This window comes from Anser anser (genome assembly GCF_964211835.1).
Source record: "Anser anser genome assembly, chromosome: 2".
NCBI lineage: Eukaryota > Metazoa > Chordata > Aves > Anseriformes > Anatidae > Anser > Anser anser.
The window spans coordinates 120444133-120468233 of NC_139721.1; the positions used below are offsets into that span (position 1 = coordinate 120444133).

The following is a 24101-nucleotide window of genomic DNA, read 5'->3' on the forward strand; positions in this document are numbered from 1 at the left end:
GGCTCTTTCCACGTAAAGAAAATAAATAAATAAAATCCAACCAGTTCTTACGCTCCATGTAACTGAAAACCCAGCAGCAATTTCCTTTGCAACTGCTTCAGACCTGGAAACTTTCCAGTCCAGCCAACGAACATACAGCAGGGTTCAGAAGACAAGCCGCCCACTGAGGCTTGGCGTGCATGGGAGATGCCAGTTGTGGCTGCTGCTTACCAACACGGGAGAACCTGCACTGCACTTCAGTTGGTGAGTTTAAACAATAAGGAATTTACAGCCTTCCAGCACTTTTTCCCGAAAGAGCTTGAGTTCAATTTTTACAAAAATGGCAGTCAGCCTCTTTACTTTTCCCCTCCAACACAATGACAAAACAAAGACACACCAAAAAAAAAAAAAAGCAAACAAAAAAAACCATACCATATATGGATTATATTTAACCATTTTACATAAAGTTGTTTAAGTTCTGTTTCCAGTGTTGTTGTCGGCCATGATGGGGATGAGCAGTTTTCACTGGGAACTCAGAGAGCTTGCCAACTGAAGACAAAGAGTTCAAGAAATACTACCTATATTTACAAAATATGGTCCTTACACGGCTGGTGCTTACAGATGGTGATATTTGAGCAAACAGTTCTATGTATGTTTAAGTCACTCTGTATAAACTTAAGTATGTGCTTGCTTGGTTCACGAGGGAATAATCAAAATAGTAGTAGTAGTAACAGTAAAAGAAGGTAAACAAAATAATAAAAGTAATAAAAAGTAAAGTTTTGTTTTATAAAGTTTTTTACAAAGGAAAAAGAGCAAGAAATCTTTAAAATTACAGGTACTGTAGGAAGAAAAAAAGCACTCCTCTCTCCACTCAAAACAATTCTAAAATCAGAAGTGATGGAGAGAAGAATGTAAAACAAGAAAAGTAATCAAGCAATCACTTCTCTGTAGCACAGTTATTTTTTGAAGTTACTGTGTATATTTTTGTTAATGTCAGAGGATTCTTAATATCAAAATATAAGATTTTAAAAGCATTTAAATTTTATTTTTATAAAACCTTATTTTCAAAAGTGATTCATCACCTCACTGAACTGAAATACAGATCCATGTTAAAAATCAAAGACAACACATCACAACCCAAATATAATTTAAACTTGCAATCTGTCAGGTACTACCTTATAAATATCAGCATTTTTTTCCAGAAAAAATATTAGCCATTTCTCCCCCAGTGTACACCATGGTAGAATGTGTCGATGTTAGAGAATATGCTCAACTCTGTACTAAGTCCACTTTTTTTTTTAATTTGCACACAAGACCATGCCTATAATTCTCCTGTTTTTAGGACATTCAAAAACAAGACTAGAAAGTAATATTGAAGGCAAAGTACCTTGCCTTCCTCTCGAAAATATCCCTGCTGTTATATAAGAAAAAAAATGCAACAAAAATTAGGGAGACTGTAGGAAAAAATATCCCATATTTTTTCTGAGAAAAATGCTAATTTCCATTCCCAGTTGTGTTGAGGCAGTGCCAATGATTGGCTCCATATGTTTCTGCATTTGGAGCCATATTAACATTCTTACAGTTCTTTTTCTTCCACATGCTTTGTCTTGGTTATATTATGCAAACCTGGGAAATCTAACATTTTTTAACACACCCCCACATAAAGACTAGGTTTCCTGGCTACAGTGTTTTCTCTATCCTACTTGCAACAACTGCCATGTCTTCAGACAATGCAAGGAGTAAGAAGGAAACCATATTTGGCTTCCATAGCATGTTGATTTTTGAGGAAATTATGGTTGACTTCATAGCAATATGCAGAGATCACATTTAAAGGAAGAGCATCCTTGCTTCTTGTTACAGCAAAATGTTAATCGATTCTACTTGCATTCTTCCTTGGAAAAAGGCAAGTAGAAGTATTCTGATCTAGTGACAAACTAGCAGTAAAATGCTAGTTGAGCTGAGACAAAGCAGACAAACTTAATGGCTGTAATTTTCATCAGCACCAGAATATGAGTGGTAGGATGGAAAAAATCACTTTCCAATGCATAACACTGGCAAACGTGTTTTTCCAAGACAACCTGTTTTTCTAATGCCATTGACCACAAAACAATTCAAAGGCATGGTTTTCCTCAGAGAAAGGTAGATCTGCTTAAGATGAGTAAAACTACTACAACATGATTTTTACACAGATAGTTTAAAAAAAAAAAGTTTATTTATCATCATAAAAAAGCATAGGACTATCCCAGCTGTGGGAGAATTCAACACTTCTCATTCAAGCAGTATTACTAAAAGTCAATGAGTCAAATCATGAAACTTTTACCTCATTAAAACTCCCACTGACATTAGTGTTGGGAACAGGGCTCTAAGCAATAGCGGATCGTTGAGGAGAGCAAATACTGGTTCCTGGGATTTTACCGCGTAGCTGTGTATAGGGTGGCAGACCATATCCCCACTCCCAACCAGAAGATGAAACAACATCATAAAACATGCTGGCATGAAACAAGCAGTTATGGTCTATGTTTTTGTTGTTGTTTTGTTTTGTTCTTAATTTTTAGAATCTGACAAAACCTAAATCTGATTCTGACTCCCATTAAAACTTAGAACAAAAATTCTCGTGTGACTTCCAGCCAACAGTTTCACAAGCTAGAGCTTTGAAGTGCCACCTAACCTGCAATAAAGTGGGCATCTGTGCGATGGAAACACAGGGGAATTCAGAACATTCCTTTCAAGGACAGTGGAATTTTTAGAACTCTGCTCCATTTATAAATATCAAGCATTTTCAAAGCAGTAAAGAGGAGAAAAGAAAAAAAAATCCCCTCAAAATGAAAGCTAAAACCTTCTCTTAGCCAAACCACAGATTAAGGATAAGCTTTCTGACACGCATTTTATGGTATTTAAAGAACTTAACTAATGAATCTCTCAGGCCACTGGTGACTGAGATCTTGCTGCAGCAAAGCCTTTAAAGCATCTACTTACACTTAAGTCAACTGAAGTGAATGAGTTTTGAGCATGCATCAAAGATTACTCAGGTTATAAAGTCACGAGGATACGCCAAAGGAACAAAGTAAAGCAAATGACAATTAATCAGATGACAGTTATGAAACACATACTTTCAAGTCTAAAGCCATTTCTTTATAAAAAAAAAATGCAGAGAATAGTTAGAACAGGGGAAAAACACATCCTAAAATTATGAAGGAAAATAACTCACAACTTCCAGGCAGCTGAATCACTTAGGAACAAATCATAACAATCACTGTTACATTCGACAGATCTTCCTCCCCCCACCTCCAAAATGTGATGATGGGAACTCGGCAGACATAACAGATTTGAATTTTAGTGCCACATTTGTCAAATGCCATTGTGAAATCTTATGAAAGTATTCAAGTTCTGCTGGATGTAAATAGTGCCATGCAGACTGATCTCAACAAAAGGTACCTGGGTTAAAATGAGTGTCCAGATTGTACAGATGCATTAAATAGTGCTGGAAAACCAAATGACCACAGTCTAGGCAAAAAAAATACAGGGTACTGTATTGAATCAGGTACAAAATCTCCGCTACCTCTAATTTCTAAAACCCCATACTCTATCATTTGCAATAGAAATTTCATTTGAGAGTTGTGTGCAAATCCTTTTTCATGTAGTGCTCCTATCTATTTGAAATAAATTTCAAAAGATTAGGTACTGAATATGCATTAAGGAAATCCATAATGTGAATACAAAAGGAAATATTTACCTTTAACACAGACACTTCGTAGTTCTAGCAGATTTGATGGACGTGAGCTGGTTTTGCCCACCCATCTTCATTTTACAGAGGTGAAACAGGGACAGAACAAGTTTGAGCAACCCCTTATGCTGTTGTATGACTTTGAGGGAGATCAGGACCTAACCCTCAACCCCCAAAGCCCTACATCTAAGCTCAGTCAGCAATGTTTCCCTTGTGCATTACTCTTCAGGATATGTAGTTGGCATGAAGACAAACACATGAAGCAGGCAACTTTTGGCCACTAACTCCAGGGGGTTGGAGTTGGATTAGCTTTAAGGTCCCAAGCCATCCTATGATTCTATACATAGGGTACAGTGGTGTTACAATTTCTCTTTGGTCTTTGGAGATCTTTGTTGAATCTCCTCATCTCTCACTTACAGTACCCAAACAAGTTATTGGAGGTCCTGCTCTACATCAATATCTTCCCAGCAGATCCCTCAGTCACTCTGGGGATGTTGGAGGAGAATGGTGTCACGTGCTGCTATTTTAACCAGACAGTTCTATGTCGCAGAGGAAGGGAATCAATTTTCTTCCTCCTATTTATTTGCCTGCATGGGGGCTGCTGAGTGTCCTTGAATGGTCCCAAGACATTAAGGCAAGCCCTGAAGTAGAGAACCAGAAAGTAGCAACAACTCCTGTAGTAGCAGAAGCATCAGCAGCAGGAGAGCAGAAATGGAAGTTGGATTAGCAGTGTTCAGCAGAAAGCTTCAGAAGCAGTCACCAACTGGCTTTTCTCTTAGGGACGACATCCCGGCGGGGTGTACCCATTTTTTCTCCTGTGCCTAGTAGCACATTTATAGGCTACAGAACAAGGATAAGTGGCCATTACGCACAGGGATTTGTGCACCAACCTTAAAGAGGTGACAAGTAGGTTTTTCCACATGATCACACCCACAGACATTACTTGGCAAAACAGATAATGAAGTAAAGTAACTGAGGTGACAGTAAATAACTGCTAAGGTGAACTCAGAGTCCTTTAATTTTGCAAACAGTACTGCGTGCCATTAATTATGGGCAAGACAAAACAAGAACATACCTCAGAGCAGGATACTTTGAGAAGCAGAACATGATAGCATGAGAACAATTCTCTCCAGCAAAAGAAGAATGCACTGGAGACAAGTACAAAATGCTCAGACGGGCACCCTAGTATTACCTGAAACACTCCACTCATCAATAAATGTATCTGCCTAACATGTACACTTGATCAGAAGCAAACATCCCAAGAAGGAGGAATTTACCATTTTCAGCACAGATGTAAAAAAATAAACTGTTTACTGTTGTATGAAACAAATGAACAATAAAACACTTCATTTGGTTCCTGTGCTCTGTTTGCAAGATGGCAACTGTCTTTAATATTAAGGACAATGAGCCTTTTTATTTACTTTTGCAGGGTTTTTTATTTATTTTCTTATCACCATTGTTGATCAGAGTATCAGTTTTGTTTATATCTTTAAATTAGCAAATAATCACCCTTTCCCAACAATCTGCAAGAAAGGAACTCCTTCCCAGAACGTAGCAAGATGTAGCAAGACAGCTGTGTTTACAGCAATGTCATCAGGACTTTTCTGGCAGTAACTAATAGATCTGTTCAAGACTCAGCGGTCTGGTGGTCTGGACGCTCTGCAGTGCGAACTATGCCATGAATAGCCAAGCCTAGAGATGTTATTTGTCTGCCTTGGCTCTGTAGAGACCTGCCAGAAAAGAGCCATGCTGCATTTCCAGGGCACAGCTCACTGGGAAGAGTGTTCTCAGAAGAAAAATTAAGCTATCACAGGAGGGGACCAGTCACTGCAGGGAGACAGCCCTTCTGCAGGAGAAGCAGGTTTGGGACTGGATCCAGCTTTTTGCTATCAAAGAAACCTGTCTTCTCTAATAGACAACAAGGAGAGTGAAGAGATTCCCCCTGCCACAACTCCCTTCTGCACGGTTCATCCTGAGTGGAGACAGTTGAACCAGTTACCATAAAGAAGCCAATCCAAAAAGTAAATGCTATATTTCCGTCTGTTTGCGTGAATATTTATGATCTCTGACCAATGATTGCCTTTTGACACCAACGTAAGAGGAGTATGCAATGTTGTTGTCAGGCTGATACAACACAGCAATTTCCAAATTGGGGATGCTGAGCAAATGATCAATTTCATACACTCCCACAGGAAGCTAAATTATTCATTCAGAACACCTTATTTTTATACGTATTTGCATTCAAAATCTCTTTTCACCTGTTTCCATGAATGCCAAAATAAAGGCTTCCACTCAGTTTTCTATTTATACATTAAATTTTTCCACACAGCACAACGTATCTCTCTGCTGTTTCCACAAAAATCTTGTCAACAACCCACAATTAATGATACCACGTCTCATTTCACCGAGGTGAAATAATAGCATGTCTCACCAACATTTTAAATAAACGCCCACTACTCAGCACAAGGGTGAAGGATGCACAAGGGTAGCACCTGCTAAAACACTAGATTTATTATACTGGCCCTATTGAAATACTTTCCAGTTTTGACAAGATTCAGCAGAAGGCATCCCAAGAAAAAGAGAGGAGGGTGGCTGTGAGGAAGGCTCCTTATGTTCCGTAGAGGAGTTTGTGCATGCTCCCTTTTGTCAGGGTCACTTCAAAGTCTTTGCTTCCTACCTTGTAGGAAAGAATGCATGCGAGAGAGAAGGTGAAGGACCACTTCATTACCTCTTCTCCTTATTTCGTTAGTAGCTGCTACCAAGGGCACTCAGGACGAGAAGGGGAACTACGATAACCTGTTACACGCCCTTTTGTCCCACACCAGACTCAGGGGCTGCCAAGGCTGCACGCCCTGGCTGTGCAAGGGTTACAACACATAGGCAAGGACGTTCAAACTTCAAGGGCTACATTGTTTTACATATGACACCTCAAGAAAGTGAGACAAAAGTGAGATCTAGATCCCTCCACTTGTCAACTGTTTCAATATACCACAACAAAAGGCTCTCGAGACAATAACATTTTCAAAATAGCTACCTAAATCATTGACTTTGCTGAAGGAACTCTGAGACTTCTGCTCATGCTGGGGGAGGAGGTAGAGGTAGCTGAGAAGAATTTGAGCCCTAAATGCAAAGAGGAGAACAAGCACTTTTAAAACTTGTTTCAGAATGAGAACTCTTGACCCCAGCAGCCCTCCAACTCCCAATAACCCCAAAGGAGAGGGTTATTTTTCAGTTAAAGACTCTCAGCACCATAACCCTCACCTTCCAGGTCTATCACATTTCACGTGTGACATGCAGACAGTTCCAGAATGGGATAACAACATTTCTTAACAAGGTTTTGTCTCATCTAATTAGACTGAGTGGTTCATGGAATTCTCTTTTGAAGTTCAGGTAGGGAGCTTGGAACAAGAGAGTTCTGGTTTCTACTGATGTTTCTTGTGAAGAAAGGGTAATGCCAGCAATACGCTTACAAGAAATCTACTTTTTTTTTTTTTTTTTTTTTTTTAGAAAAAAAGTGCATTTTAAACATCTATAGCTCCTAGTTCTACTGCTTACTGCTACGCTCAGTATGTTGGGTGGGATTCAAGGACAGGTCATTTCCTGAAGTAGTACCACAAAAATGAAAAACAGTTTTTAAGGACCCCAAAAGGTGCCAACATGGCCCAACTTTGCAGCTCACCTGTCATCTTCAGAATAATTTAAGAAAGTGGACAAGAGAAGCTGTGGATGCCACCTTCCTGGAGGCATTCAGAGCCAGGCTGGATGGCGCTTTGGGCAACCTGGTCTGGTGGAAGGTGTCCCTGCCCATAGCAGGGGGTTAGAAAGAGGTGTTCTTTAAGGTCCCTTCCAACCCAAACCATTCTGTGATTCTACAACCAATTGTTTCTTTCACATGTAGGGAAACAGACACTGAACTATACAATGACTTTGCCCAAGGTCATGCAACAGCTCCAGCAGCCAAGTAAAGGACAGGACTCAGGTGCTTTATTCCTAATAAACAGCCTTGCCCTCTTAATCATTTTTTATACTGCCATTTCCTATGTAACTGCGGCATAGCAAACTCGTTAATTTACTAGCAACTGTTGGTAAACATTTTCCTGTAACATTTCCCCAGTTACCAGCTAATGTTTCATTTGAAAACTGAAGCTTTTATTGACAAAGCCATTTAAAATGTAAAATTAATCACGCAAACCTGCAAACAGGAGGGGAAGAGCAATCCATGGAAGAATTACCCAGGGGTGTTTCCAAGCGTGCGAGAGAACAGCTAAGGAGACATTCTCCAGCCAGGCTAGTGGGGAAGGAGAGATTTCACCTTTAACTGGAAGCAGCTGTAGAAACCTGCCCAGCCCTGCTGGAATGCGCGTGCCGGGGCCGCGTCTCACCGGGGCTCTGGCACCGGGACTGTGGCAGCTTTCCTGTGGGCAGGCGGCTAACTCACATTTCTGTTATTTTATCCTTAAAGAAGTTACCATGGAGACTGGCATGAAGATGGCAATAGGCCAGCCAGATAGAGACAGAAAGCACGAGAGGCCGATAGACCGGCGCTCCTAATAATCCGGCCGAGCCCTCTAACTTCTCAGGACGCGCTCCCTGCTTTCTGCCTCGGTGAAGTTAAGCTCCGTCTTTCACGTAGCCACAGCCTATCAAAGAGCATTTGATGGAGTAGGTAAATACCAGCCATTAAAAGTAATCTATCACAGCTCATGAACACCTAGTTAACAGGCATCGTATTGCTTAATACATATTTGCACGCGCAGAAGTGGTTAAAAGTAGCGTTAAAACGGAACAGTAAAGGTAGGTGATTATTTCCTAGGACAAAGAGCAGAGTGCAAAAACCCTGTTGAGCCTTGGTTTTTCTTGAAACAAAATAACGTTGATCAAATACCATTCTCCAACTTGCTACGTGCAAGAGTGATAGAACTTTTTAAGAGAATTAGGAAAAATCTCTGATGCATTACGGAAGGAAGTCTCACGTTTCTGATTATTACCATGCTCTTTGGAAGCCGTGGCGAGAGCGGCAAGTCCCCACAAAAGCTGTGTTTTCTGAGGGAAGGACCTGAAGAAAGCCTCCTCCGAGGGCTGAGGAGTAGTTTAAGCACACCACAACCCACACAGCGGGAAAGGAGGAGGAAGGGAGGAGATGCCATTCCCACCCGGAGGTGCTGGGGGCATCTGGAACACATTGAACCTGAGAGCTGGGCTGCCCGCCCTGTCCCCTCCTATCTGGGCACCGCTCTTCAGAAAACATTTCTGTACAATTCAAAGCTTAAGACTTTGCCCAGGACAACAATAAAACCTGTGAGAAAACAGAAGAAAAAAGGGCACAGGATGAGAGGAACTTCCCCCATGTGTGTTTTTTTTTTCCCCAGTGCTTTTCTTCCCCCCCCCCCCCCCCCTTTTTTTTTAAAGGAAGGCAGAGCTGATGAACCACAGACTCCCTGCTGCTGAGTTTCGCCAACAAACGCAATAGGATTCCAATGCACATTTCTGCTTTTCAGACCCATTGTGAACTTTATGGACCATGTTCTTCCTCCATCCACGGGGCAAATGTTCCAGGAGTGATTCACAAGCCTTGCCACTCAGTACCAAAATGTGCTCCCCTGAGCTGGTTAATTTAAGGCTGGAATTAGTCTCTTTGTGCTGACAACCTTTTTATGAAGGCAGCATAACCCCACAGAACACTTACTGCAAGCATTTCAATTCCTGATGTTTTATAGAGTTACTTTTTACAACATATGTGTATATTTGAGAGGTTTCTTTAATACATTCCTTTGCCACAGCACAAAGCATAAAACACAACCCACAGAGCTTCCAACTTATTGACATTGCTCCTTGCATTTGCGTACATAATGGCAATGCTATTTAAGTTGTTTTGAAGTACAATTTACAGCATTAAATAAAACACTGATTTTTAATACATTTTTTACAGTTACTTTTGGGCCACAGTGCAACTGCTGGAGTCTGTCTAGACAAAAAGGTAGTTTAAGCCAGTAATCTTTCTATAAACCACTGTAATAATGCCATCTATTTCTGCATATGTGTCTCTGGAAAAACTAATAGAGTTTCTGACATTTCTGGAGATACTAAAAAAGCCATAAGTGACATGCAAGCATTCTCCATTGAGAGTTCTGAGGTCAGATGAGGAAACCAAAGTATTTTAACAGACTGAATAGCTTAAGCTCGCATTTTATGACACTGAGTAACCATACATACCCTACAGTTTTACATCCCTACCTTCATTTCTCCTAAATCTCTCCTTAGAAACATAATAAATGCTATGTGTCTGCAGTGGCAGAGCTGCTTCTGGGAGCCCCAGCCGAAAAGCCATCAGTCGTGGTCCCCAGGGATGGGGCCCTTCGTTTCCTTCCTACTGGGCAGCTTCACAGATGGCTGCACCCGCAGAGCAGTCCTGGGGTGGGGGCTGCTGGATGGAGCACACAGGAGCTACTCCTACTCGTGTCCCAGAATAAAATATGCTCAGACTACACCATAAGTTAAAAGAAAGGCCTTTTTCCTGCTCTCTTCCAGTGCTTAAAACCTGTAGAGAAGTGTGCGCAGCCATGCAGTTCGTTCATCATGTCATCCTTTAACGCCTATACAGCAGCGTTGTCCCCATTAAAGCTATACTTACTTGCAATGCCCTGCTGTAAAAATGTCAAAGCTGACTCCTTCCTGCTTTTCCAGTAGACTTTCTGACAAACAACTTCTTGTCAAAAAAAAAAAAAAAAGGGAGAAAAGGGAGAGGGGATTCCTGAAACCACGGGTCCTGGAGATCTCAGAATTACTAGCAAGCACGATAATTGATCACAAATGACACAGCAACAACTGTCCACAGCCATGGGCTGGGGTCTCCCCTACCATGACTCAGCTTAGGGTCCTATAACCCATTTAAGCACCTGCCAAGCAAGGCCTTAGTTTGCTACTTTCAGTGTTACAAATTCTGAAAGCTAAGGCTTTTAATACTTGCTTTTATCTGTGTACACAGGTGCATCTTTTAACGCCCCCCTATCTTACTCTCCAGCAGATCTTATTTGGGATCAGTTAGGAACTCTCTAGTACACCTTGCACCTTAAGTCTCTAATTGCTAAGAAGACATTTGGATGAGGAGGAAGTTGGTATCAAAACAGAGGGAGAATTATTACACCCAAAAATTCCTTATACCTTTTTTATTTCTCTCCCCAACATACTTCAGGAACTGTTCCTACCCTCTGACATTCAGGCATCAATGCACGTGCCACTGTAGACAGAATACAATAGCAATCAAAAAATGTGTCACCACAGAAGAAATGCCTCTCCATGAAAAAACAGACAGATACGGTTTTGTTCACAACACAAATTTACATATTAAAGGCTGTATGTATCAATATTTGATTTAAACGTCTGTGCCTGCACATTTATTGAATAAAGCCAGATGGGTGCAGGCAGTTGCACATGTGTATTCATTAATAGAAAGGAAGAGAGACATTCACAGACAGCCACAGCAACAAATAGAGGAATGAAAAGTATTTGGTTGGACTGTAAGTATTTTACCTACTTTCATCAACAACAACAACAAAAATGCATCTTTCCTCAGGCCCATGGTTCATCCTTACCTTTCAGAGCTGAAGCACTTAAGTTAGGAGAGCAGCTGATGCAATCAGTGGAGAGAGAGACACTTGCAGAGGTGATACAGCCCACTTGAGACATGATTAGGGAAACCTCTCCTCTTTGGCCACACAGGGAAGCTACCATTCCTCAACTAGCTGGGATAAATTTCAGTCTCAATATTTAACTGCCAAGAACAAATCTGTGTTTATAGGGAACTAAAGTGATAAAATGCTTTCTATGGAGTGGGCTTACGCTGTCACTGATGCAATTAAGTTTTCAATGATGTTCTTAGCATTAAGGACTGAAGCAAAAAGTTTCTACCTGTGCTTTAAGTTAAAAACTTAAGTGCACTTTCTGATTGAAGATGTACTACTTATATGAGCATCACATGCAATGGAAAAAGATGTTCAACCCAGACCCTCCTACGTGTTATCTCTACTGACAGAATAAAGGTAAATTGAATTCTAGAGGAATTCATCTGCTTATAGGATGAGGCCAACTATTTGGGACAACCTACCTTTAGATACCAGAAAAATTACTTTCAGGCATACAAAACACCCATCAGTCTCACAGCTATCATCAACAACGCAGGCAATTGCCCACATCCAGATTTTCAGTAGCACCCACAGACATATCAGCAAGTTCAGAATCTTCAGGAAACTCCCTTTGCTATCAGGCAACAAAACTATCCATGAAGCTCCTTTAGATTGCAGAGCGTTGCATTTACCAGACTTTTCAAAGATGTTTTCTTGCTTAAACAGGAGCTCAGTGTTCTAGGAAAATTAATGGTTTCATAGGTGCTGATCATCTGTAAAGCTTACAGTGCTCTCTTAAGACTGTGGGCTGACATAGCCAACTGGAGATCATGCTGCATTAAATGCAAAACTGAATAAAGAAATTATTAGGAGAGAGGACTGACATGCACAGTGCACATTAGCTCTAATAGACCTTTCTCAAGGGGAGGACAAGGCAAATGGGGGGAAGTGGCTACTCGTTTCTGCCAGCAGAATGCAAATCAAAAACTAGTCTGGCTTAAAACTGAAGGCATCATGATGAAAGGTCCTTACAAACTTCCAAGTTTAATAGGATCTCAGTGCAAGAGTTACAGGTAACACTACCAGTGAGAGAGATGCCACCTGCCATTGCACTGAAAAACAAGTCTTTTGGATAAATGATTGAGATCATGGAGGCCAAACCATGCACAGTTCACTCCAAGTGGGAAAAAAAAGAGAACAAAAACCACTGGGTATTTCAGCCTAGGTCACTAACATCAATAGCTCTCCTTTCTAGAAAAGGAATCATACACAAATAATGTAACTGGATATATTGCTGTGTGCAACAGAACTTAAAATTAAAACACTGACATAATCAGGAGTTTAGATGATAACAGCCTCCTGCCAGTTTACAATATTATGCTTAAATCTGCCAGAAGAACGTGGAACAACATAAATATTGCATCAGTGCTTTGGAGCTTACAGCATGTTATAAGTTTGCTTCACAAGGAATATACTTCATGTACTCTCCAGTGGGAGCTAATAGTAATTCAGCAGCCCACTGAAGTGCTTTATGCTGAATAAAGGCAAATACCTTAATGCCAGAAGGAAGAAGTTACTTGTTACATACAGGTTACCGAATAAAAACATTCAGCTCCCTATTTCTGATTTGCTAGGAAGGATGCGATGAAAATGGTGTCTCAGCTCCAGTGCTGGGCAGCAGGGACCAAGCAGACAGTGCTGCCATGGGAATGGCTGTGCCTTGCATCCAAGAACACCATCTCCGCAGAAAAGCCTCAGCTACTTATCTTGGTTGCTAATCACCACTTCTGGGAACACAACAATGCAGCAGGAAAGACTTGGGTTATGCTCCAAACTCCTCACTACAAATTGACTGGAAAAAAAAATAAAAAAAGCCTTTTAAGATTTTAAAACTCCCTCTAATTAATCTTTTTTGTGTGTCTCGGAAAGAGAAGACAGAAACCCTGCCGCTGCCACAGCACAGCCTGAGAACGCACGTCTGATTTTGAAGGAAGGGCTGTTTCCCTCTGCAGTGCCAGCCGTGCACTACCTGCATGAGCTTCCCAGGATCAGCCAACCATCACAGGGCACTGCCATGGGCTGGGAATGCCCCTCGTGCCTCCAGAAACGCTGCTGGTACCCCACTGCTCGGAGCTTGCTCCGCTCACCGAGGGTGCACGCACACTTCTCACTCCTTCCCCGCGGGCACACGGCGAGAAGCTGCTGAAAGCCTCATGCAGCTCGTGATTGCGCTGAAGTTTGAAACAGCCCGGCCTGACATCTCCTCTCACACACACCTTGTCTCCCAAGGAGGAAATTAAGAGCCAGACAAGAGGTGCCTGGGGCAGGACTTCTCAAACAAGCTCGCAGGAGCTGCATGCAGGGGTCTCCAGTAAGTTGTCAAAGCTCCAGCTACAGTGCAAGCATTATGCTAGCGGTTGCTTGAAATGATAGGTTTTCACACGGCGACCACACATGAAGTCTCTCACCATCATACACGGCCACCAATGCAGTGCTTGAGGATGACTTGTTTACCAGCACAACTTTATTAGTCTTTTACTGCCAGGAAACTGAGGTAAGGAGTATGGTGGGGGGAGCAAAATGTTTGTATAAGGGAAAAACATCTCTGAGCCTGCCAGGAGCACAAGCACTTCATGCCAGTGGTCTCGGCCCTCCTCTAGTTTTTGTTCATTTCTTCATGGCTCTATTGGAATTCAACAAGAGAACACTTGCTTAGTAGGGGAAACCTGATGGGAACTCCAGGAAATACAGCTTCACTGTGACCAGCTCCTACAAGTCTTTTCCTAAGGGATGAGACGTGGCGTTGACTTAGCTTGACGTAACCTTGATTTTGCACAACGTTAAATCCTGAAGAGCTCCAAACAGGTACCTTCTACTCTGCCATAGGAGTCATGGCAGCTTCACTGGTGATTTTCTGCCATATTTGCACTTCGCGAGTAACCACTACAACCTGAGAAAGAGCAGTTTCAGTCTGTTTTCCCATGCCTACAAGCTGCTTTGAAAACTGCCAGATCTCACTTTCCAACCAGTTTTGCAGCTGGAGCAGTCCCTGGGCACCAGCCCTGCTGAGCCCTGGGGACGTGTCTCAGGCTGCAGCACTTAGAGGCTGTCCCAGCTAGGAGGCACCTGGCAAGCCTGCAAATCAGAAAACCACAGGAAAGCAGGTACGGTACCATATTTTTTCTTACTGTCACAAAAATCTCACCTACTGCCAAGCCTGAGATCAGAGAAGAGTTGTGGCTCCCGATTTGGCTCAGAAGAGGAACTCTCATGCATTTTAATAACTCAACTCTCTACAGTGTGTCATGGTGGATGAAATCACATATATTTCCTTTCCAGAGTGCTTTCAGTTGCTTATAAATTGGTTAGACCAAAGTCAAGGCCTGGGTTCCCACACAGAAGAGGAAGATCGGAACCAGACTGCAGCATAAGGGCGTCTTTGTCCCTCCACCTTCCCTCCTGCATAGTCCTGTTGAGGCAAGAAGGGCCTGGAGGCTGCAAATGAGCATTGCTCAGGCCAGGCAGGGCCTCTCTCGTGAAGACCTGGGAGGAAACCACTTGTCTCCCAGTACTTTCTGCGAAGATGGAGTTCCCCTGAACATACTCCAGCAGTTCTTTATAGATCTGACACCAGCGGACTGGCTGCTGTGACTGAAGGATCATGACAAACAGTTGGCTTGGCCAATTTTTACTTTCCTCAGCAAAGTTTCTCCAGCTTTTCCTGGTGTAAGTACAGAGAATTCTGTCTCTGCTCCTTCAGTGGTTTGTAGCCTTGTGCTACATGGTCTATAAGTAAATAGCTAATTAAATAGTTAAAGTCCAAACTTAAAATAGGAAATTCCAGAGGAGTCGTTATTACCTTTGATAGTCTAAAAATTCATCAGGCTTTCCTGTTAAAAGTAAATCACTCCAGAGCGATCAAAGTGATTTGGTTTTAAGCCAAGCACACAGATAAGCATGGTGCAATATCCTGTGAACACCTGAGATTTCACCTGTGAACACACTGATTTCAGCTCTTTTCCCCCCCGTTGCCTACATTAGACATGGTCAAACATCTCTTGCTTGAGGACCATGTTGTGCACACAGCAGTGGTCTTGCAAATAATTTTGCATGTAAAGAGCACAGAACCAACCCTCCCGCAAAACGCTTATTCCCCCCAAATATCTGCATGTTTAAGTAGGACAACAAACCAGCCACCCTCAAATTAAGAGGAAAGTCACTTAAGGTAATGCCAATTGAGGGAACTGCCCAGATGAAATACTTTGGTGGTTTTCTACAGGCCAGTAAACTGCATACACATGTTTTGTGCTTCACCATGCTATGGTACTGCCAAGCTGCTGTGGGCTTCTGCTTCAGGTTTTTAAAAGCTCACAAAACCCAAACTGATCATATCCCCTTCAAAAAATATATATATATGTATATATATATATATATATAAATCTTTGGCTAAAATTCTCCCCCCCTTGGCAGGAGGGAGAAGGGCATGAAAGGCAGACTCTGGCAAAGCCCCTCATATTAAAGGATTGATCCCACTGCTCTCTTGCAAGCAAAACTCCCACACTGAGATCAGCAGGTGCAGAGTCCAGGGTCAAGTTTTGTTCCATTTTTTGTTATAGAAATTGCTTGGAGCGAGGCTCCCTTATCTGCGCTTTTGACAAATGTGATTTGCCATTAAACTGTATCAAGGCCTGTGTGCTGCTCTCTGCTTCAACAACTTTTTAAGTCATCATCCCCTGGAAATAAGAAATGTGCACAGTGTGTGTTGTAATCAACATCACAGGAGAATTCTGCTCCGTTTTACACAGAACTTAGCCAATATAGTTTTAAAAAGAGACATTTGGTGTAGACAGGTAGACGGATAGATAGCTCTAGATAGATTTATAACCTCTGCTTATGGACACTGGGAACCTTAGATCCAGCTCCCTCCTTCAGCTCAGGAAGAAACAGCTGGGCAAATGGCTGGCAGAAGGGCATTTTATAGTTTGAACAATAGATACAATCCTCAGATATAATCCCTACCTGAAAAAATCTTATACTGTGCGCTGACTGACATGGCTCCTGAGGTCATTTTAAAAGCTACTTGTGTCCTATGGGTTTATTTTGCTGTAGGGTTGTTCTTTAATCTCTCCGTACCTATACATCAGGACTGTGTACCATCTGTCAGCTGACGGGCTGAGGCAGGGTGATGGAGAGCAGAAAGCAGTGAGAATTCACTGCCTCTCGTCAGTCACTGGGAGGGGATGTGTGATTTTTCCCTGGTGGAGCATATAATGAAAGGTTGCCCACTGCCACATACTCAGGGCAGACAGCACAGTGATGAGCTTCTCTGAATTTCAAACAATTTCAGCACACATTCAGGACTTTGGACCTGAATGCAGTGCAAGTGCATATCTGGACTGCTAGAAGTGTTGTAGTCATCAATGATGATCCTCCCCCTCTACTCTGCCCTGGTCAGGCCTCACCTGGAGTACTGTGTCCAGTTCTGGGCTCCCCGGTACAAAAAAGACAGGGATCTCCTGGAAAGGGTCCAGCGGAGGGCCACAAAGATGGTACGGGGCCTGGAGCATCTTCCCTATGAAGAAAGGCTGAGAGACCTGGGTCTGTTCAGCCTGGAGAAAAGAAGACTGAGAGAGGCTCTCATCAATGTGTATAAATACCTGAGGTGTGGGAGACAGAGGGATTTGGCCAACCTCTTTTCAGTGGTTTGTGGGGATAGGACAATGGGTAATGGCCACAAGATAGAGCACAGGAAGTTCCTCACCGACATGCGAAAGAACTTCTTCGCAGTGAGGGTGACGGAGCACTGGAACAGGCTGCCCAGGGAGGTTGTGGAGTCTCCTTCTCTGGAGATATTCAAAGCCCATCTGGATGCCTACCTGGGCAGCTTGTTCTAAGGAACCTGCTTTGGCAGGGGGGTTGGACCCGATGATCTTTCGAGGTCCCTTCCAACCCCTTCAATTCTGTGATTCTGTGATGATACTGACTCAGAGATGAGGGAAGAAGCTGTAACTTAAGAAAAAGAATTTTGGAGAAACGGCCTACTCTTGTGAAACTACATGATATCATGTTTTCCTTTTTACTGCCATTATTCAGTGTTAACAAATAAGAGAGACATTTAAAAATAGTTCATTGCCAGTTCAACACACAGAAGAGTCTTCCGTTCCAAACCCCCGAGGTTTCAGACCGCAGATGTTCTCCCCTGGTACAATGAATTCTAAAGAGCCTGATGGTGCCAGGACCCTTAGAGCTTGCTTGGCTTATCATTACTTCTATAGATTACATTTATGAAAACAAAGCAGGGCAGTCTAAATGAACAGCTTTTCTAGGAGCAAAGACAAGTAGTGATACTGCTAGCCAAGAAGTGAAGCATTTTCAGCATTTTTTTTCCCCACATAATATGGCTTCACCTCTCATACCTAAGCAACCTGAAGTTTCCTATGCAGGGGCAGGCTGCATTCCCAGAGTCTGCCAGCCAACACGTAGGATTTTGTGGTTATAAAGAAAGCTTGCATAAAGCATACTTGGAAATGCAGTACCCTAGCAAGAGCTCTGGGAAACATTTGAGCCCAATGCCTCAGAGCAACAGGGACAGAAAGAAGGGAACAGATGTAGAATTAAGTTGAACGCAGAGTTCTCAGTTCCGCAGTTACCAAAGTGAACGGGAAGAATGTAAAAAGGTAAGGGATTTATTTCAACCACGATCTCATTCCCTCTATGTTCCTGCTAATGCGCACAAGAATCTGGCGGGTTTGCTTTTCAGTGGCTGCTGTTTCCATGGGCACAGAGGTAGTTCTGGTCTTCACAAAGGCAACTCCTCTGGCTGTCCACAAAAGGCAATGGGTATTTCTATCAATCAGTATTATTATACTAATACAGTAGTATTCACTGCCGTCTCCATATATAGCAACAGACCTCCCCCCCCAAATGGTTTGAAAAGGCAGTATGCTAGTTCTGTCAGTAGTGGTAAACTCATATGGACTCATACTCAAAAAAAAAAAAAAATCTGCTTTATTTTTGCTTGGTTGTAAGCGCCTGCTTTCTAAACGCACCCACATAAACCACAAGATGTGCCATAGAGCTTTTGTAAATGTCACGTTGCAGGGCAAGGAGAGTGGACTGGCGATGGGGCTGTTGTACCATCTCCAGAAATCAAGATCCATGCCCTTGTGTTTCTTCTCACTATCTACGATGCTACAAGGATATCTAGTGCTTTTGTACAAGAAACATCTGTATCCCATTTGTTTGCGAAGAGCATACAAGCAGCTTCATGTCATCATATGGGTGCACAGGCAATTAATGCTGCAATTTCCATTAGCTCCTGCAACACAAGCAAGATCGTGCTATTTCTTCACTAACGCTTACAGGTTGAACCAGACTTAACCTATCAGATCTTAGGTACATTTGTAGTTTGTTTTGACTCATGCATTACCACGGATGAAAACATCCCAGTTTCCCAGCTAATTCAATTTACAGTTTCTTGCCATTCACAAAATGGAGACTAAGTCACTTCAATACATACTCTGGCAGGACTTCTTTCGTAACTAAAGATCTCCAAACATTTAAATGTCCATGAGAAGAAACACCTTCTTTCAAATGATAACTTCTACCTACATTTACCATTTGATCTCTCTTTAAAAAAAAAAAATCTCAAACACCATTTTTTTGTTTTTAAGTAAAAGCTGTGATTTAAGCCATAATGGGTAGAAAACCAAATGACTCAAAGTCACAAATGAATATAATATATGTATCTTAAAATTGAACAAGTTTGTGTGATTTTAGGGGGAAGGGGAGATTTCCGACCGCTGTGACTGGCTTTCCTTGGATAGGCAGCCTGTGTTTTTGCTGCCTGTGCTGAGCTGCACGTGGCTGCAGCTTTGCTGCTAACAGTACCTGAGCTAACAAGGCAAAGGAAACGGGAACTCCTGCTGTCACTGCAGGGCAGGCATGTGCAAGACTTCTAGAAACCAGTCCCAGAGCACTGAAAACCTGTTAGAGTTTTCTGTCAACATCAGCTGTAAGGGAGGTGATCATTGAATGGCTTGGATTGGAAGGGACTTTAAAGATCATCTACCAATCCCCCTGCCATGGGGTCATGATGCCACAGCCTGCAACGTACATAAAGACAGCAAACTCTCCTGTTTGGTATCCTGTACAACCTCAAGTGCTCAAATTAACCTTTAACTACACGAGCAACAATTAATCCAAAACAGGCTTATTTTAAGAGACATTCTTCAAATGTCTCATTTACTTCATTGATAAGCAATGGGGAATTTAGGCTCTAAGGAGGGAAAACAACATTCCCACTACCCTTTCTAAATGCATGTGAACAGCACACTTACATATTTACTCTAGTGGCTGTACAATAGATGGTGGGATCTACCTCTGATGCCACCTTAATGGAGCCAGCATAACTAACAGCCTTTGTGTAGCAATGGCGAAGAGCACAACAGTGTTTAAATACTTCAGCCAGCAAGGGCTGCTTCAGCAGCGTGCCAGCATCCACCCTCCAAGTCCTTTGTAACACTCTTTCCCTCTTTTCAAAATACTCGTTTTCTCTCCAAAATACAAGGCTCATAGCTGATGTAAAATGATATAGCCACGTGTAATATTTACTAAATCATCTGTCTGGGAAAGAAGAGACATAAGCATATCTCATCCTTCTCCATACTCCAAGGAAAATCGAGCAACTCCCTCTGATGCCCACCAGCCCCACATTCCACATAGTGAGGTTTTTGGGTTTGGTACCAGTCTGCTGGGATTGGAAATTCTGCAGCTCTCACGGCAACTTTCCAAAGCAAAACACTTGCTCTAATTAAATATGAAAAATTGATTAGCACAGCACTTGATTAATCTCTGTATGTTTGATTCTGTAGTTCATGCTTTCAATATGTTGCAGCATTGTGGGTTACTAACATACAGTTATACTGCACAGACTAAAGAACAGAGTACAAACAATATTTTGGGATAACCACATACTTGTGAATGCTTGGAGACTTCTATCTGACAAAGTGAATATGACAGGAAAGTTACAAAGAAATCATGCCCTTGTTGAAAGCTAAATTCATATCCAAAAACATCTCTCTGAAACTATGCACAGTGGGGTATACCTGTCATCCCTAATTTGGCAGTCATGGGCTTTGCTGATTGTGGTTAGAATTCAAATGTCCACTTTGTTAAGGGAAAAAAGAAGGCCAACTTTTTTCAACTTGGCAACTTAAGGTAGGTGCATAAATCTGGTACTTATCACAATAAAGGCACCCTTAAATATGCTGCTCCTTTCATCTTGAATGGATTTCAAAGTGATTTCAATAGACCTCCTTACTGTGATGGCAACACCCAACAGGTCACATATATGACACCTGGTGAAACCCATGACAGTTTTTGTGCAGTTCCAGTGAGTACTCAAGAGCAGGGCTAGGAACTGTAGGTATCCTCACACCAAGTCTTTTAATCCAGCTCTGACGCTGCTTGCACCAATTATGATGAAGTTGAGATGATCTGAGATACGCTATTACATGATCAGAATGCCTGTTTGTCTCTAAATCACCTATGACCTTTCAAATGCCATATAAATAAATTACAACTAGTATTTTAGCTTCTTTTAGAAGTGGCCATTATAAGAATGTCACTGACATTTTAGTCAGGATATCCTATTTAGGATGAAATATGATGGAAGTCTAACAAGGCTTTAACCAAAGAAAGGCAAACACTAAGAACCCTGAATCCAAATATATCCAGAATAATTAAAGAAAACACCTATAAAAACTATACAGACAGCAAGATGATGGTACCTAATGTTGAGCACACTCTCCTTATCTGGATCTGTAACAGCAAAGCCATAAGGAGGACTGTAGCAGTAGAGGTTATGCTCTGGCTGCAATACAGTTACAGCATGACCGAGTACCACCGGAGCAAGGGCACACTGACTGCAACCGCCAAGTCCTTGGCTGCAGGAGCAGGATTATAAGTGGCAGGGTAAGATCATGCACCCTGTGGTACATTCGCCCTCAGGCACCAGGCAATTCGAACCAGGGGAATAATGAGCAGGACGTTCTGAACAACAGAACCTCCGCCCCAGTGTGGCAGAGCTCCTTATGGAAGAAAATGCTCTCCTGTTTTCTCCCTTACATTTGCCCAACACAAGACAAGCTGCAGCAACCTCCGTATCTTTATATTGTTGTACTCCTTCATTTTTTATAGCTCACTACAGGAAGAATTGCATAGTTTACCTACAACGAGCCACTTCTTTTGTTTCTGCTTGTGAAAGATGAATCGAGAGCTCCTTCATACCATTACATATCCATCAGAAAAATAACAGTGTAGTTAGTGAAGGATTAACACATCCAAAATATCTATATGTTCTAAAGTTAATTAATTTCTAAGTACAAGTCACTCATAAGACCATTGGTTAGAACAACTTAAGAGTCATGCTCGAGCAATATAAATTCAATTAAAACCCTCTTCTGCTGTATTTTTAAGTGGTGCCCTCATAAACCTGTACAAAATTATAAAAACTAGGAATTAGGAACACAACTCTGACTCAACATTCTTTCTCTTAATTTGAATTTAACTGGATTACACATGAATTACTAATTGCTATTTCTAGTGACCCACAGTGATAATATGAGCTCTGTATTACAACGACCTGACATTTAATTAGTTTGTATGAGTAGATTATGCAAAGTTTTACCATAAAGTGATTTAAACACATATTGCCCTTGGTAATGCAACACAGCAATAGTGAAGTCTATGTATTGGTACCAACATAACATTTCAAAGAGAAACCATTACAGAAGACTCAATTGATTACACGTAAAATAAAAACAAGCTCTGCACAGTATTAGGTACTAAATTCTATTCATCCAAGCTTCAAACTTTGTAATCATCAACTCGAACTATGCAAAACAAGCATTAGTCACACTTCAATATCTCAGTTTGTATATTACTTGCAACTCAAAAATTTCCAGAGAGCAGCACTAGCATTTACACACAAGTTTACAAAACTAGCCAGTCTAGAAATGGTTTTGTGTGGAAAGTATTTGCCTGACTGGTCATATTATGGAGTACCAGTAGCAATTTTGTCCACCTTCAAAACCCCAAAATGGGTAAGGGAACAAACTGGCATCAACATTGCACTGCAGGAGGAAAAAACGGAATAACGCTATGATAAACTATCTTCCCAACAAATTGAGAGAGTCTCTGAAGAGACAAATCAAACTCAAACAACACAAAGCAACTAGAAAGAGGCACAGATGCCACTGAAGACCATACACCACTTAATTCACTGCTATCCATCACTGTAGGATCTCATACAAATCAATAACAAAAATTATAGCCCTTTCTGACCTCATTTACCCTTCCAGGGTAGCTTTTGATGGGAGCTGAAATTTGACTTTGAGATTTTAAGTTCTTACAGATTTATTAGGAAAGATGGCAATATCAACTTGGGAATATCAGCCTGGAGACATCCCACTCTTATGTTGAAAGAATTCTCCTCCTACCGAAGAGACATTTATGTAGACTTCCTACAGAGTTCCTATGGATTTTGTCTTTACCTAGTAACCTCTAAAAACTTGTTTTCTTGCTCAACCATTTGGTCAAAACCATATAGGGCTGCTTGCTGAAATTTTGGGCATCACTACAGAGAAATGAGTCCAGGCTCCAGAGGAAATGCTTGCTTGTCTAGAACAGTATGGAGTAAGAAAGGAAGGCCAACTGACAGTTTTGCAGCCAAGTCTTAGGGACACAGTATGATGTTGCCAAACAACCGAGACAGCTGTTGAGTAATAACCCAAGGCCTGCCGATGAAAAACAGACTCTGATCTTTGATACAGAAAAGTGAGAAATCAGATGGTGAGGCCATGCTGAGGATCAGTATCTTCAATCTTATTGTTTCTGTGCCAGGAAGGATCATTTGATCTGCAGGACCTATCTAAGCACATCCAGTAACCCTGTCACAGAGGCCTATCTGGTATAGCCCTTTTTGAAACATTTGCCTCAGCACATCTCTGAGGGAATACCTCCACTTCTGAGGAAATACCTCCACTTTCAATTTCTTTTTTCCAGGTGTTTGTGTGTGTACATATATATATATACATATATATACATAATCTTCTTAGCCTTGCATTTCTGCCAGTATTTGTAGGTGAAATATGCTTTCAGAAATCATCATTCCCAATCATCTTATTGACCTTAGATCTGTCAGGATCCACCAAGATTCTTAGAAGGCACTCTCACCCGCTTGGATTTGAAAATGATCTGAATACAGACTGACAGTGGCTACTAACTGTTCCAAACCCCAGAAACCTGGAGTATTGCCTCCTACAGCCAGGAAGGTTTTTTGTTTGTTTGTTTGTTTTCTCCAGAACAGAGTGTCCCATCCCCTGCACTTGTCACCTGTACGTTTCATGCTGTTGGCTCCCAGCTCCCCATGCCACAGGCAGCTGTTGCCACCTGGGCTGCCTCGGTGTGGAGCAGCCTGGTCCTTTTGTCACTTGTCACTACTTCCTACAGCCTGGGCTGCAGACAACAGAGCTGCAGCACACTGCAGCAGTGCCCCAGAGGCCACCAGACCTCCAGATGGGCTTGTTAGGTCTGCCTTGGCAGCATCCACACCAGGCTTGAGTCACCATCTTTAAATATTTCCTCATTATTCAGTACTGCAGCGCCCTAGTCCTTCAATGCCTCCGGTAAAGGAGAGCTGGCCTTACAGGAATAAATCTTATGGAGAAGAGGAAGCAAGTAACCAGAAATGCTGTGTGTTACAGATGTCTGTG

At 41.9% G+C, this 24101-nt stretch overlaps 1 protein-coding gene across 15 annotated transcripts in view; it reads right to left on the reverse strand.

Annotated features, from left to right (window-relative positions):
• RBMS3 (RNA binding motif single stranded interacting protein 3) overlaps positions 1 to 24101 on the reverse strand; it is a gene marked incomplete at its 3' end in the record, with an annotated part of 701513 nt that overhangs the window by 520071 nt on the left and 157341 nt on the right. Inside the window, exon 1 of one of the 15 annotated variants that reach the window (XM_083823186.1) lies at positions 10865 to 10909. The exons of 12 other annotated variants lie outside the window; for them this stretch is intronic. In XM_083823186.1, the coding sequence (XP_083679312.1) occupies positions 10865 to 10888 (24 nt within the window). In that variant the 5' untranslated portion in view covers positions 10889 to 10909. Of the gene's footprint in view, positions 1 to 7895; positions 8641 to 8691; positions 9071 to 10864; positions 10910 to 24101 lie in introns of those variants that run through there. 2 more of the 15 variants (XM_083823204.1, XM_083823190.1) reach the window with 2 other exon arrangements.